The sequence below is a fragment of the Alexandromys fortis genome, unplaced genomic scaffold (assembly GCF_014885135.2).
Source record: "Alexandromys fortis isolate MF-2015 unplaced genomic scaffold, M_Fortis_MF-2015_v1.1 scaffold_290, whole genome shotgun sequence".
Lineage (NCBI taxonomy): Eukaryota > Metazoa > Chordata > Mammalia > Rodentia > Cricetidae > Alexandromys > Alexandromys fortis.
The window spans coordinates 298,787-314,641 of NW_026068167.1; the positions used below are offsets into that span (position 1 = coordinate 298,787).

Consider the following 15,855-nt stretch of genomic DNA (forward strand, 5'->3'; position numbering starts at 1 on the left):
AGTTAGGGACTTGACCTAGTTGCCTGTCAGCCAGTGAGTTGGTTCTTCTATTGCTGTGAAAAGACACCATGGCAACTTCAAATCCCCAGCAACACTCCTGCAACAAGGGCATATCTACTCTAACGTGTGACACCTTCTAGACGTCTCAGTTTGTCATCAGCTAGGTCTAAGCATGCAAATAAATGGGCCTATGATGATCATGTACATTCAAGCTACCACATAAATAGAAAATATGTGTGTATACATAGTGGATTTTTACCAGGCCATAAAGATGAATGCAGTTATATTGATTGTCAGAAAATGGGTTCATCTGGAGAACCTGTTAAGGGAAATATGTCAGACTCAGACAAATACCACATTTCTTTCATTTGTGTGTCCTGGGTTGCACATAGATACATAAAGCTATTTTTATATATGTGACATAAATTTTCTTTGAATTCTTTTTATGATTTTTTAATAGAATTTTACTTTTTCGTGTTTGTGGAAGTTTTATGTGGTCTTGGAAACTATGTTTTATAGGCTTGGTTTCTGTTTCATACAATTTTTTTGTGGTGTACACGAGCTCTGACGTAGCTTTTGTTGTTTTGCATTGTAAGGGTCTTAGTAAATAAGCTGGCCTTGGTTCTAGCAATCCTCTACCTCCACCTCCTAAATGCTAAGATGACAGTGTGTGCTGCCACAACGGGCTTGCTTGGTGTTTTTGTTTCTTGTTGTACAGATCAAGTAACTTGTCTCTTCTATTGAATTTTCTAGTTAGATATAAAGACAGCTTTCTTTTCTGTTCTTAGACAAAGCAGATTACTTCCACTCTTCCTCCTCTTCCATCAACACTAAGACAGGTTCTTATGTAGCTCTAATTGTCTTGGAACTCTTAGTGAGACCAGGTTGGCCTTGACCGCAGATTCTCCTGCTTCTGTCTCTTGAGTATTGGTATTAAAGCTGAACTTTTAATGGGTCATTTTCGCACAGCAGAGTCGATAAGATGGATGTGGTTAAAATTACTGTCAAACATTCGACTTTAGATACGTTATTCAACATATGTTTTTGTTAGTCATTGTGCTGTGTCTTCTATGATTGTAGTGTGAAAGGCAGTAGTTCACTTTTTTTTTTTTTTTTTTTGGTTTTTTTGAGACAGGGTTTCTCTGTAGCTTTGGAGCCTGTCCTGGAACTAGCTCTTGTAGACCAGGCTGGTCTCGAACCCACAGAGATCCGCCTGCCTCTGCCACCGAGTGTTGGGATTAAAGGCGTGCGCCACCACCTCCTGGCTGTAGTTCACGTTTTATAGGGACTAGAAGAGGAAAGACATTGGAAGGAAGCAAAACAAAAGTCCTACGTAAGGCAGAATGTGAAATGTTTGTATAAAAGGTTTACACTCTCTAGTTTTTCACTAGTACAGGTGAATGCATGAATGTGTGGATAGTGACTTATCCACAGTGCCCTCTCTTCTCATGCTTGTGTCACTACTTCTGAAATAACCTCCAGTTTTCTGTTAGATAACTGAGGAGATGATGGATCAAGCAAATGAAAAGAAGGGGGCTGCCATTGAAGCCCTAAGTAATGGTGAGTAGTGTGTTCTTTTTGTGTTTCTTTAACAATGGGAGTGGGATTTTTTTTTTTTACTTCAGTGACTGTTAATAGTGTAAACATGAAGGGTTGAATTTTTTATCTTACCATCCTGAAGATGTTAAGATCCTACTGTCCAGCCACCCCCTTTCTCATGGCAAAGAGTTTAGAATCATTCAGCATTGGTTACATTACTTTAGCATAGACAGATTTGACTTAGCCTCTTTCTGCATGTAATATGGCCTTTCTCTGCTCAGAAGCAGCTTTTAAAAAGATGAAAAGGGTGAGGTGGTCTTTAATCCCAGCACTGGGAGGGAGAGGCAGGTGGATCTGGGTTCAAGGCCACCCTGGTCTATAGAACTAATTCTAGGACGGGCTACACAGAAACTCTATCTCAAAAAAGAAAGAAAAGATTTTTAAAAATCCTGACAATCCATAACTTTTGATACAGTAATATCTTTTGGCAAGTGGTGTTTGTAGGCCAAACATCTGTTAGAATGGGACTAGAGTCCCGGAATTTTAGGTCTTAAAAAAAATGGCTGTTGGTGGCAACAAGGTGGCTTAGCAGGTAAAGGGACTCATACCAAACCTAGTTGATCTGAGAGAACCACTTTCACTGATCATCTCCTGACCTCCATGTGTTCCTTGGCATGCCCCTTCCCACCCTTGCCAAAGATTTAATTAAAAATGATGTTGAGGGGTTGGAGAAGTGGCTCAGCGGTTGAGAGCATTGCCTGCTCTTCTGAAGGTCCTGAGTTCAATTCCCAGCGGCCACGTGGTGGCTCACAAACATCTGTAATGAGGCCTGGTGCCCTCTTCTGGCCTGCAGGCATACACACAGACAGAACATTGTATACATAATAAATAAATAAATATTTAAAAAATTATGTTGAGTGTTTTTTCTGCATCTGTGTGTGTGCACCACGTGCGTGCCTCGTGCTTGTAGAAGCCAAGAGAGGGTGTCAGATGCCCTGGAACTGCAGCTAAAGGTAATGTGAGCCAGCATGTGATACTGAGAATGAAAGTTGGCTTTTTGCAGGCGCTTTCAGCCACTGAGCCATCTCTCCAGCCCCTAAATTGTAATTTAAAAATATTAGAAAGACTTGATATTATGTTTAGTTAAATTTGAATGAGTGATCCTAAACTTGGAACTGTTGTGACTATTATCAGTAGCATTTAATGCAGACTACATCATAACTTGGAAGGCGTGTCACTGTAGCTAACGGTGCTGTCACATGCTTATGCACATTTGCACTTGATTTAGAAGATGACTGAAAGTTTTATTTTCAGATGAGTTTAGCTGTGTGGTTCCATATTGACTCCTTGGCTTTTTGGCATGGGAGTGGGGTTAGGATGGGGGAAGTGTTAGTCTCAGTAGTAGAGCTAGGTTAAAATGTCCACAGGATTTCTACTCTGTGGCTAAAGCTGGCCTTTATTAAACTTGAGATCTTCCTCCTTCAGCCCTGTGAATGCTGGGGACTTTCGGCATTGGCATCATCCCCAGCTCATTGTACCATCTGTTTAGTTTAGGTCCATGTTGGCTTGCTTATTCTTTGTATTGTACAGTTGCCTTAGTGTTTTGAAGTTTTGATTGATATTTTTGGCCTTTATTAGAACTGTCTTTTTTTATTTTATTGAGAGAGTCATATTATGTAGCTCTAGCTGTCTTGCAACTCGCTATGGAGACTAGGCTTGCCTGCAACTCACAGAGATCCGCCTGCCTCTGCCTCCCAAGTGCTGGGATTAAAAGCGTGCACCACCACCGCCCAGTGACCTAGTTCTGATTTCATAGTATCGATAAGTGGATCAAAACAACATTATAAGTTAGGTATTCTGAGTATAACCCTGACCTGGAGTTGGCAAAGTCACTTAGTTAAAACATTTGATCACACACACAAGTGCCTTACTTTGGGTTCAGTTGTGGTACCTAACAATGTCAGTTTTCTACTCAAATGGCAACTTGGATTGAGTGTATTATCTACAAAGTATAAAGTAATGGCTGTTTCCAGAAAACAGTTTGCCAACATTTGTCCTAGATAAATGGAAGGACGGTTTACTTGTTTAGGGAGATGGGGGATGGAGAATAGATTTCGATGTTGAGTGAAAATTAATTATTAAATTTGGTGATGTAGTTGTAGAACATTTGTATGGAATTGTGCAAAGCTCTACAACATGGTATATTTTTATTATTAGAAAGAACTTTGTGTAAGACACACATACACACAGTAGTACTAAGTAAGGCTTTTTTGGGTTTTTGCTTTTTGTTTTTTGAGACAATGTCTCACTATATAGTTCTGGCTCTCTTGGAACTCATGTAGACTAAGCTGGCCTTGAACTTTGAAAAATCCACCTGCCCAAGTGCTGGAATTATTAAAGTGCTATGCCACCCCTCCGGGCACTGATAATTTTTTTTGTGTGTTTTGTTTTTGTGAAGTTTGTTAAAATCCCGTATTCACTAATTGGGTAAAAAATTTCCCAACAAAGTTTTACATTTGAAAATTCTTCAGTTGTCTTGCTACTGAGAATTAAACTGAGCCATACAAAGAACTTTTTTATTTTTTTAATATTTATTTATTTATTTATTTATTACATTCTTTCTGTGTGTATGCCTGAAGGCCAGAAGAGGGCACCAGACCTCATTACAGATGGTTGTGAGCCACCATGTGGTTGCTGGGAATTGAACTCAGGACCTTTGGAAGAGCAGGCAATGCTCTTAACCTCTGAGCCATCTCTCCAGCCCTCGATTTTTATATTTAGACATTTGTTTGTTTGTTTGTTTATTTATTTATTTATTATGTGTACAACATTCTTTCTGTGTGTATGCCTGAAGGCCAGAAGAGGGCACCAGACCTCATTACAGATGGTTGTGAGCCACCATGTGGTTGCTGGGAATTGAACTCAGGACCTTTGGAAGAGCAGGCAATGCTCTTAACCACTGAGCCATCTCTCCAGCCCTCTAATTCTGTTTTTTATTTGTTAGTGAGCTTCTCTTAAAGGACCAATTTATAAACAAAAGAAAAAAAAACCCAAAAGCTTTTGGGCCAACAAGATGGCTATGTAGGCAAAGGTGTTGGCTACCAAGCCTGGAAATTTGAGTTCAGTCCCTGGGACTGATAAGATGAAAGGAGCTCTGAAAGTTGCTCTGATTTCTCTGCATACATGCATACACAAGTAAGAATAAATCGGTGTGACTCATTACATATAAAGCTAAGACTGTGAGGCTGGAAGATGGCTCAGTAGGACTAGAGATCCTAGCACCCATATTGGGTGTCTCATATATCCTTAAGTCCAGCTCCAAGGCATCCAGTGCTATATTCTAGTCCAAACATGTGTGAATACATTTATAAAAATACAGAGACAAGTAATGATAACAGTGAATAAAGGTTAATGTCTTAATGGCTTGGATGTCTCTATTTTTGTGAATTCAAGTAGTACTCTGGTTTTCTTCTCAGTCCTGTATAATAGTTTGGGCAGTTTAAGCTTAATTTATCCTTCTAACAAGTAAAACTAAGATGACTGACATAAAATTACTTTTTTAAAAAATTTTTTGTTTTTTTGAGACATTGTTTTTTTTTTTTTTTTTTTTTGATTTTTGAGACAGGGTTTCTCCGTAGCTTTTTGGTCCCTGTCCTGGAACTAGCTCTTGTAGACCAGGCTGGCCTCGAACTCACAGAGATCCACCTGCCTCTGCCTCCCGACTGAGAAAAGGATGTATAATTCTTAATCAGATTAAAAAGTCAAAGTATTTTATTATTATTTTTGTCCTTTGGATATTTCTTAGTAAGTATTGTTTCACTTCAGGTGAGCTGCAGAAAGCAATTGACTTGTTCACTGATGCCATCAAGCTAAATCCTCGCTTGGCTATTCTGTATGCCAAGAGAGCCAGGTAAGAACACTTAAATACAAAAGTACCTTTTATAGACTTTTTATCCTTCTTTAAGTAATTTTGATTCTGTAGAAATCCCAAAGGTTTTATTGTTTGAAGCGACATTTTTCTTAATACTATCTTGGTTTTTTAGTGTGTTCGTCAAATTACAGAAGCCAAATGCTGCTATCCGAGACTGTGACAGAGCCATTGAGATAAACCCTGATTCAGCTCAGCCATACAAGTGGCGAGGGAAAGCACACAGGTAAGAGCAAACAGGGCTGGGGAAATGCTTAGCTGTTAATAGTGCTTGGAGGACTGAGTTTGACCCATAGGGAGTAGTGGTGCACACCTGTTGTCATCTCTATTCATACCTGAACTATATCAGCTTCTCAGTGTACCTGAGAGTCACTGAACTTCAGGAAACACACACTTGTGAAACACTTAAGTTTTACCATTAGAAATAATTACCAAACTGGGTGAAAATGCCTTTTATTCAGATTTTTTTTAAAGGTTCTAGTAATGAATAAAGAAGATTCAGGCTAGGGTATTCAATATACGATCATTATCTCTCTTGGATTTTGTTGTTTTTTAAGACCGGGTTTCTCTTAGTAACAACACTGGCTGTTCTAGAACTCACTTTGTAGACCAGGTTCGCCTCAAACTTTTAGAGATCTGCTTGCCTTCTCCAAGTGCTGAGGTGTGTGCTACCACTGTCTGGAGAGAATGGATGTTCTTTGCATAAATATATTAAATGACTCACAGTAGTGACTTTTATGAAGGCACTTCTCAAAGACAAAGGTTGAAATAATTGTATCAATGCTGTGTAGGTGGAGGAGACACTTAACAGGTTGTTTGGTATCTTGGAAATCGGCCACTAGTTCTCAGGTGGTGATCTGCTGTCTAATACGAGCATGCTCTCATCTTGTGCCTGGCTGGTTACAGATTTAGAATAAACTTAAGAGACAATAGTTTATTTTTATGGGATGTAAAACCTGTGTGGTAGGGTGGGTGTACTTACTGCTTCTGTTACTGTCACTTCACTGACACAACTAAGAAAAAGTATCTTTAGAAATTAATGATTTGAATGAAGAATGTTTAAATTGCATTTATGCTAAAATTTTGAATTATAAACTGAATGTTTGCCATTTAAGTTTTTGTCCCTATGTAATTTTATAAACCTACCATATATATAACAGTGTTTCATAATTATTATCTTAGCACAGCATACCCTCCAAGTTAGTTGAAAAGTTCTTCTTGACAGTTAGGATTGTCCTTAAGAATATAGCTCATTCAAAATATGTGGCTAGGAGCTGGAGAGATGGCTCAGAGGTTAAGAGCATTGCCTGCTCTTCCAAAGGTCCTGAGTTCGATTCCCAGCAACCACATGGTGGCTCACAACCATCTGTAATGAGGTCTGGTGCCCTCTTCTGGCCTGCAGGCATACACACAGACAGAATATTGTATACATAATAAATAAATAAATATTTAAAAAAATTACTGCTTTACCTCCTCCTTTTAAATACTTGAGAATTATTGTGGTAATTTCAGTTTCATCAAGTTTTTAGAATGTTACTCATAATGGTAACACAGTTCTTAAATTGGTTGCTTAAAAATTTGTAATTTATAACTAACTGGTAACTTTCTGTTATTCTGCTTTTTGTAAGTGGCTCTTTCAGTGATTTTTTTTTTAAAATCTATTTCAGACTCTTGGGTCACTGGGAAGAAGCAGCTCATGATCTAGCCCTTGCCTGTAAACTGGATTATGACGAGGATGCCAGTGCAATGCTGAAAGAGGTTCAACCTCGGGTATGTCAGAATGTCCTTAAGACTTCATGGCTTTGTACTTGCCCTGGAAGGTACAATCTCCTGACACAGGTGATGAAACATGGAGCGGTAAAGGCACTGACAATGTGTTCCACCTCGAAACTCATTAGTATGTCATGCTTCCAATTTGGACACTTTTCTACAAGACTTCAGTGGAGTGATAAGCAAAATTAGAAAGGTGATGCACACACTTGGGAGGCAGAAGCAGGCAGATCTCTGAGTTCTGGCTATGTAGAGAGGCCCTGTCTCAAGAAAGGAAGGAAGGAAGAAAGGGCCGGTTTACAGTAAGGAAAGCTACTGAAAATCACAAAATGTGACCCAGGGTTATGTTGGACATCTGCTCATCTTATGTAATAGGGGTATGCAGAGGACAAAGTCCTCTCGGGTTAATTTCAGGTTTTTTTTTTTTTTAAGTCTTTACTATGCAGAGGATTTTGGTTTTGGGGGGTGTTTTGTTTTTGATATAGGGATTCTCTGTAGCTCTAGCTGTTCTGGAACTCCCTTTGTGTCTCCAGGTTGGCTTGGAACTAATAGAGATCTGCCTATCTCTGTCTCCCAAGTGCTGGGATTAAAGATGTGTGCCACCACTGCTTTGCAAGACTTTTTTTTTTTGTTGTTTTTAATGAAACTGTTTATTCCAAAAACTATATAACCTTTAGAGTCTTTTATTTGTTTTGCCCCTGAAACAGAATCTCAAGATTTGCCTATCCTGGAACTCGCTCTATATACCAGGCTGGCCTCAAACTCAGAGATCCACCTGCTTCTGCCTCCAAAATGCTAGGATTAAAATTGTGCATCACTACATCCAACTACAAAGTCTTTTTATTTTATTTTTTTTTAATGCAGAAGTATGAACTGGGGATATAGCTCAGTGGTGGAGTGCTTGTGTAGCATTTACAAAGTCCCAGGTTCAATCCCCGTTTTGAATGAATGAATGAAAAAGAATAAATTGAATTTACCCTTAAATATTTTAATACATGGGGTTTTATTGGATTTAAATTATCACCAGATTTAATTTGATTAATAGAATTTTTCCCCCTTTTACTTGTTATTAATGTTGCTGTGAAGATGTGTATAGAGGCTGGAAGAGTCATTTTTTTTCTTCAGCCTTGGTTTCTGGGGTTTAACTAAAGTCATCAGTATTTTGTAGCATTTGCTTTAACTTTGAACCATCTCACTGGCTCTTGACTTTTTTTGTTTTTCAACACAGTTTTTCTGTGTATAGCTTTGACTGGCCTGGAACTTGGCTGGCCTCGATTGAACTCAGAGAGATCCTTCTGCCTCTGCCTCCCTAGTCTTGGAATTAAAGGCGTGCACTGACACCACCTGCTTTTTAAAACATTTTTATTGCAATAAACTTAGCAAACTAACTGTTGAACGTTATTTTAACATAAAGTATTTAAAATACTTGTATGGATACTAAAGCAACTAACATTTGAATACCAACTGTTTATCTCTAAAGCATTTGAAAGGTCTATTTCTGCGTCTCCACCCCTTTTTGGGTGGTTCTAGTGATCAAACTCCAGCCAGGCCTTGGGTGTGTTAATCACGTACTTACCACGAAACTCTATCCCAGGGTCTAAGACTGAATGTTTCTGTGTCCCCAGTTTTTAAAGTATTGTTTTCATTTTATGTTATGGGTGTTATAACTACATGGGTGTCACATTCCTGCAATGCCTGCAGGAGGAAGAAGAGCACATTGAATCATCTGGAACTGGAGTTAAAGACAGTTCTAAGTTGCTGTATGGATACTAAATATCAAACCCAGGTTCTTTGCAAGAGCAGCCATTGAGCCATCTTGCCAGCCCACCTTGTGCCCCATTTTATAGGTGTAGAAACATGAAATATAGACAGACTGGCAAAATCTTGGTGAGTGTATTGAGTATCTGCCTACTTCTGCAGAAGTTTTTAATGATAGTTTTTCTACTGTGCTGATCTGGGACTGGTGAATCCTAAGTTCTATGTTGTGAGTAGAAGCCATCAAGTAAGAATTGTCCTAAAATTTGTAAAGTATTTAATCCTTGAGCTTTGTCATAAACGTCACTTGACTTTATCAGACTTTTCAGGCAAACTTACTTCCTGTGATTCTTCTTTCCAGGCTCAAAAAATTGCTGAACATCGGAGAAAATATGAGCGAAAACGTGAAGAGCGAGAGATAAAAGAAAGAATAGAAAGGGTGAAGAAGGCTCGAGAAGAGCATGAAAGAGCCCAAAGGGTAAATTGCTGTAACTAACTCAGTGGATGAGACCTCAGGACACTGTTGCTAATTCTCTGTTCTTTCTGAGATGGCTGTAGTGTGTGGGGTGACAGCCCTCGAAAGGAGTCTCCATACATTCTTTCCTTTCTGTTTTTAGTTTCTAAATTTAAGTGATCTTGTGTTTTCACCAATTTATATTTGTTTGTTCTTTGACACTTGCAGAGACTTCTTCAGCAGGGCTGCAACCCCCCCCCCCCAATTCAAACTCAAAATTTCCTGGCCAGGTTAATTCAAATTTGATATTGCTATCATTTTGTGTGGGTACTAGTCCTTTCCCATAGGATTTCTCCTCTGTTTATTTTATGGTTCCTCTCTTTCTAACTGTGGGTTCATGGCTATTTTTTTTTAAAAAAGAGAGAGATTCTAGCTATGCATCTAATCCCAGCATTCGGGAAAATGAGTCAGCATAGTCTTCTCTCAAGGGGGGGGGGGAATTCTGTTTATTTATAATTATACAGTTGTATTATAGAAATGTAGAAAGAGATTTTTGTTAGTGTACCCCCGTAGTGTTAATCCCTTCCTGTTTCTCCTAGTTTGTTCTTTCCTGTGTGTCTTTGTATATTAGTGTTATGTGACAAGACTTCCTCAGGAGGTGCTAGGCACACATTTGCTCATGCCAGATAGGGAGTCCACAACAGACCAAAGTACGAATGCAACATTCAACTTGGTGAACCATGAGTTTTTAATTGGGTTACTTACAGGAATATAGGTGAGGGCTTCTCTGTAGGAGAAGAAACGACTTAGAGACAGTTCCATCACCAGTGTCCACTCAGCATGGGTGACAGCTCACAAAAAGCTGAGAACCTGGAGTGCACTGCACAGCCTGCAGGCAGGCTAGCAGGTCACAAAGTGACCTTTCCAAATGACCTCTTCAGGCAGTTTGACTTGACTGTGAGTGACTCTGAGCAGCTTGGCTTGTTTACTCTTAGGAAAGGGAACCTAGAGTTTCAGAGACCTCTAAAGGTATTTTGAGTTGTTACCTTGCTTAAAGAGCTTCCCTACAGGATGGACTGTTTTCATTTCTGGAAGAAGCTGGTATACAACTGTTGTAGACTACTAGCATTTCCTTATATAGCTATATATAAGGAAGTTTAATTTTACATCATACTTTAAATATACATGTTTAAGTGTCATAGTTTATAAAAAATATGCCTATGTGTTTGTATTTATTTGGTTTTCTTCTCTTCGTGTCCTGGGGATTGAAGTAGGCCTCAACATGAGAGGCAAATGCTGTACCAGTGGGATACAGTCTATCTTGATTTTTTTCTAACTAGGTATGAAGGAAGGTTCTAATTGACTTTTGTTGGTTATAAAAACAGCTCAGAAAGACTTTTTCAGTGTTATTTTACATTTTGCTGGGAGAATGTAAAAGAGATGAACCTAGGAAGTAATCTAGACATGCCTTTTCATTTTGGAGTTTTAAAGTAGGCGAGAATTCATAGCTTGCATAAGAAGCAAGTGATTTGCCTTAACAGAGAAGTAAAATTGCTAGAAATCATTTGTAAAATGAGGCCAGTGACAGTTGGAAATGATTCTTCTGTTATTTTGAATCTCACTATTCTGCTGTCCTCTAATTTTTTGATTCCCTGGATTTCCATGGATAGGTTAAGTATGGGGGAAAAGACTTTTTTGTTACTTTTCTTCCGTTACATAATTTGTTTTCATTTTATCTTCAAGGAAGAGGAAGCCAGAAGACAGTCTGGGGCTCAGTATGGCTCTTTTCCAGGTATGTATGAAAGGAGAATATGGTCAGGTGTGGTGGCACATGCCTTTAATCCCAGCACTCAAGAGGCAGAGGCATCTGAATTTCTGTGAGTTCAAGACCATCCTGGTCTACAAACTGAGTTCCAGGTCAGCCAGGACTAACTATACAGAGAAACCCTGTCTTAAAGTGTCTTGAAAATCCAAAGAGAGAGAATATGTTCACTTGTTTGTGTGTTGAGAGTTCTTTAATACCCTGGAACTGGAGTTAACAGCAGTCAGTTTGGAGCCTTCCAAATTGGAAACTGGGTCCTGAACTGTTTTCAGAGCATCAAGCATGCACTCCTAACTGTTGAGGTTTCTAGGCCCTCTTTTCTTTCTTGTAAATGTTTTATAATCAGAAATTATTAGCAAAACAAAGCTTTTGAATGTAAGCAGAGGACTAGCATTCAGAAAGATGAGGGGGAAAGAAACTAAGAAAATAAGTTTTGTTGCCTGAAAGAGGCAGTGTGAAGTGTTTTTTTTTTTTTTATAAACAATACACTTTTAACAATTGGGGTGTTGGGTTTTTTTTTTTTTTTTTGCTTATTTTTTTAAAAGACTGTCTTCTACTTTGTGATCATATTCTCTCAAGGAAAACTTTGTGCTTATATGACATTGGGTAGACCAATTTATTTCAAAGCTAGAAAATGTGTAGCATGTGTTCTCCAGGCAGTGGTAGCTCATGCAGAGGTAGGCAGATCTCTGAATTTGAGGTATACAGAGGAGTTTCAGGACAATAATTGTATATTATTTTTTAGCGATTCTGATTGTTTAGAATGGGACTCCTAAATACATTGATTCACCAAGCCTAGTGAAGCTCACCTGTCAGCCGGTCCTGGCTAGTTTTATGCCAACTTGACACAAGCTAGAGTCATATAAGAGGAAGGAACCTCAATTGAGAGTATGCCTCTGTAAGATCCAAGTGTAGGACATTTTCTTAATTAGTGATTGATGGGTGCTATCCTTGGGCTGGTGGTCCTGGGTTCTATAAGAAAACAGGCTGTGCAAGTCATAGTGAGGAAGCCAGTAAGCAGTGCCCTCCATGGCCCATGCATCAGCTTTTACCTCCAGGTTCCTGCCCTGTTTGTGTTTTTGTCCTGACTTCCTTCAGTGATATGGAACTGATATGGAAGTAGGGTAAGCCAACTTGCTTTTGGTCAAGGTTATTCATCACAGCAATAGTAACCCTAACTAGGACACTGACTTTAGGAGGTAGAGGCCAGAGGCTCAGGATTCTTGACCATTTTCACCTACAGAGCAAGTTTTGAGCTTGCCCAGGCTCTCAGCTGTCTGATTCGGTAAGCTAAAAAGGGAAATTAATTTTTGTTATCCCTATTTTAGGTAATACTTGAGGAATAACTGCTCTAGATAAATGCCAAAACTAAATAAAACAAGCTTAGACTGATAAAAATTAACTTTAAATTGAAACAAGTAACTCTGAAGAAGAAGAAATTTAAAGATGATTGAGCAAGCATGGTGACACACACCTGCAGACTTAGCATTTAGGATGCCAAGGGAGGAAATGAAGGGTTCAGAACAGCCACCCTGCATCAGACAACTCATCCCCAACCCCAAGACATGTCTGACGTTAATGTTTTAGGAGGACCCGAAACATGTTACATGTTGATTTCTGGTATTTTTTTTTAAAAGGCAGGATTAGTTTTATCGAGCAGCTTTAAGTAATGAAAAATAACTCCAGAAAGGAGTAAAGTCTGATTTACAGCTCTAAAAAATTAGAAGTCGTGCTTGACAGCCTGCTCTGTTAAGAAAAGAATGTGCTAACTGCCCAGGGGCATCCTTGTTCCTCATGTGTGTCCTTCAGTGTTAGAGAAGATCAGTAGAAACTTGGTGATGCCCCTCATTATTCTTTTATCCTTCTAGGTGGTTTTCCTGGGGGAATGCCTGGTAATTTTCCTGGAGGAATGCCTGGAATGGGAGGGGGCATGCCTGGAATGGGAGGAATGCCTGGACTCAATGAAATCCTCAGTGACCCCGAGGTTCTTGCAGCAATGCAGGTAAGGTTTGGAATAAAGTTGGACTTTGATCATCAGAGCCTTTCTTTTCTTCTTTTGTGTGATGACAGCATTCTCTGCTATTTTTCCTCTTTGTTATCAACTAATTTTGCAGTCTGGCATCTATCTAAATTGAGATAAATTTATTTTGTTGGCAGTGCTGGCTCATACCTTTATCCCAGCACTCAAGGAGCAGGCAGATACTTGTGAGTTTGAGGACAGACAAGCTACACTCAGAGAAGTCTTGTCTTAAAAAACCAAAAAAAAAAAAAAAAAAAAAATTTTTATGTCTGTGAACATTTATTTGCATGTTTCTAACATGCATTTAGTGCCCTTAGAGATCATAAGAGGGCATCATGAGCCACCATGTGCATGCTGGGAACCCAAGCCAGCTCCTTGGCAAGAACCACCATTGCTCCTAACCGCTAAGCCATCTCTTTCAGCCTGTTTTATTTTGTGTGTGTGTGTGTTCTTGTATTTATGTGTGCCAAATATATGCTACCAGATCCCCTGGAGTGTTCTGGGAACCAAACTCCAGTCCCCAGCCTAAAGATTACATTTTTGAAAGTTTGTTGTAGGAAATAGTAATTAATGTTTCTTTATATCAGTGTTATGTGTGCTTTCTTTTTCATTATTTTTAGTTCAAGTTACAGAATTAAGTTTGACTTGAGTTTGGATGCTTTGAAGATACTCCCAATCCTTGTGTATCAAATGTGGGTGAAGTGTTTTACACTGCTTTGACATCAGGGCATTTAGTATTAGAAATTGTATCTCTTTATTTAAAACGTTTTAAATTTAGATTTAGAATACTAAACTTGGTCCATTGGTCACGTTGCTTAAATAAGTTATAAAACCCAGACATTGCCAGGATGTGGTGGCATACACCTTTAATCCCAGCATTTGGAAGACAGAGGCAGGCTGATCTCTGTGAGTTTGAGACCTGCATGGTCTATAGTGCTAATTCTAGGACAGCCAGGGCTATCTCAAACAAAAACAAAACATCCAACATAGCTGAAAAATTCAACCCTACTCCCTATTTATTTATTTATTTATTTATTTATTTATTTTAGGATCCAGAAGTCATGGTGGCTTTCCAGGATGTGGCCCAGAACCCAGCAAATATGTCAAAATATCAGAACAACCCAAAGGTTATGAATCTCATCAGTAAATTGTCAGCCAAGTTTGGAGGTCAAGCGTAATGTCAAACAGAGCCCTTGCTGAATGAAGAGCAGCTTAGCTCACTTACTGGATGTTGCAATAATACAAACCAGTGTACCTCTGACCTCATCAGGAGAGCTGGGGTGCTTCGAAGACTATCCCTACCCTTCTGCATCAAATGCGGCTGAAGCATTTTACAGTGGTTTGCCATTAGGGTCTTCATTCAGATAATGTTTTCCTACTAGGAATTATAAACATTTTTCAACCTTAAACATATTTTTTAAAAATTTAGGGGGTATTAATTCCTCCATTTTTCTTTATTAATCTTTTTGAGTTTTTCCTTTGAATTACTGGGCAAGGAAGCTGAATATGGTTGACTTACTGCTCTCATGAATGGAAATAAAGATTTGTTAGTGGGAAGTAAATAAAACTCATTTAAGTTGATTGAGTTGGACACTAAAGCATCTTGATCTGTCTTTTTTTAATGTTTTATTTCAAAATGATCTATTTCAGTGAATTCTTGGGACCACCAGTATTTGGATCTGACCTGGGTAGAACTGAAATGTTGGACAGAGCAGCAGCAAGTCCTAGGTTTTGTTTGACTCTGTGTAAACTCCATTTAAATCTTACACTGTGCTGCAGGGGCGATTTTATTTTTAGGCATTGCAGTGGAATTAGAATCCCTAGTTCTGCTATTGTCCACTGTTTCACATAAATGTTCCCTATCATTCCCACATAAAGGAAAATGGTCTTTCTATGTTTCTGTCAAAAATTACCTTTCCTGTTAGAAAATACTTGTCTGCTTGTCCTCTTGATCTTCTTGCTGAGCTAAAGGTATTTTTTTCACTAGTGTCATCACTTTGCAACATAATTGTGGAAGCATATTTATTGCTAGTTTAATTTCATATATAGTAGATACGGTCATTGTAAGGTCATACCTGGAACAGCTGTGGTATCTTATTGGACCATGGAGTTGCTTGTTTGAATATTAAACTTTGACACTTGTGAACTCCTATCATATCAGAAGTCATTGAAAGGGAGCTTCCCTTTGGTTTTAGGTTTGCTTATGAAATTGAGAAACAAATGTGATTTTAGAGTTGATGTTGAAGTATACACCTTTGTATTTTGAAGAGTTTAAATTGTTTACATATGATGAAAGATTCATTTGTCCTATTCAGCTCTTAAATACTGCAATGTATTTAATGCCTGTTTTCTCTCCTGCTGCAAGGATAAAGAAAAACGATAAATCCACAGAGTGCATATTTAAATTAACACATCTGAAATCATATGTCTATGCAGGTTTTAACTGCTTTATACAGCAGACACAGATGCATCTTGTTACATGTAAGAAGAAGTTGTATTTGGACAGAGCATGTGTTTAAAGTCCTTGATAACCATCACATATCCTTAAATTTGAATTTTGCACGGTG

At 38.6% G+C, this 15,855-nt stretch overlaps 1 protein-coding gene across 2 annotated transcripts in view; it reads left to right on the top strand.

The window, feature by feature from the left end:
* St13 (ST13 Hsp70 interacting protein) overlaps positions 1 to 15,855 on the top strand; it is a 46,802-nt gene extending 30,947 nt beyond the window's left edge. For both annotated transcript variants that reach the window (XM_050128269.1, XM_050128268.1), the window contains exons 5-12: positions 1,494 to 1,560; positions 5,365 to 5,449; positions 5,583 to 5,693; positions 7,135 to 7,237; positions 9,354 to 9,470; positions 11,190 to 11,238; positions 13,137 to 13,270; positions 14,338 to 15,855. In XM_050128269.1, coding sequence (XP_049984226.1) covers positions 1,494 to 1,560; positions 5,365 to 5,449; positions 5,583 to 5,693; positions 7,135 to 7,237; positions 9,354 to 9,470; positions 11,190 to 11,238; positions 13,137 to 13,270; positions 14,338 to 14,466 — 795 coding nt within the window. In that variant the 3' untranslated portion in view covers positions 14,467 to 15,855. The remainder of the gene's footprint in view (positions 1 to 1,493; positions 1,561 to 5,364; positions 5,450 to 5,582; positions 5,694 to 7,134; positions 7,238 to 9,353; positions 9,471 to 11,189; positions 11,239 to 13,136; positions 13,271 to 14,337) is intronic.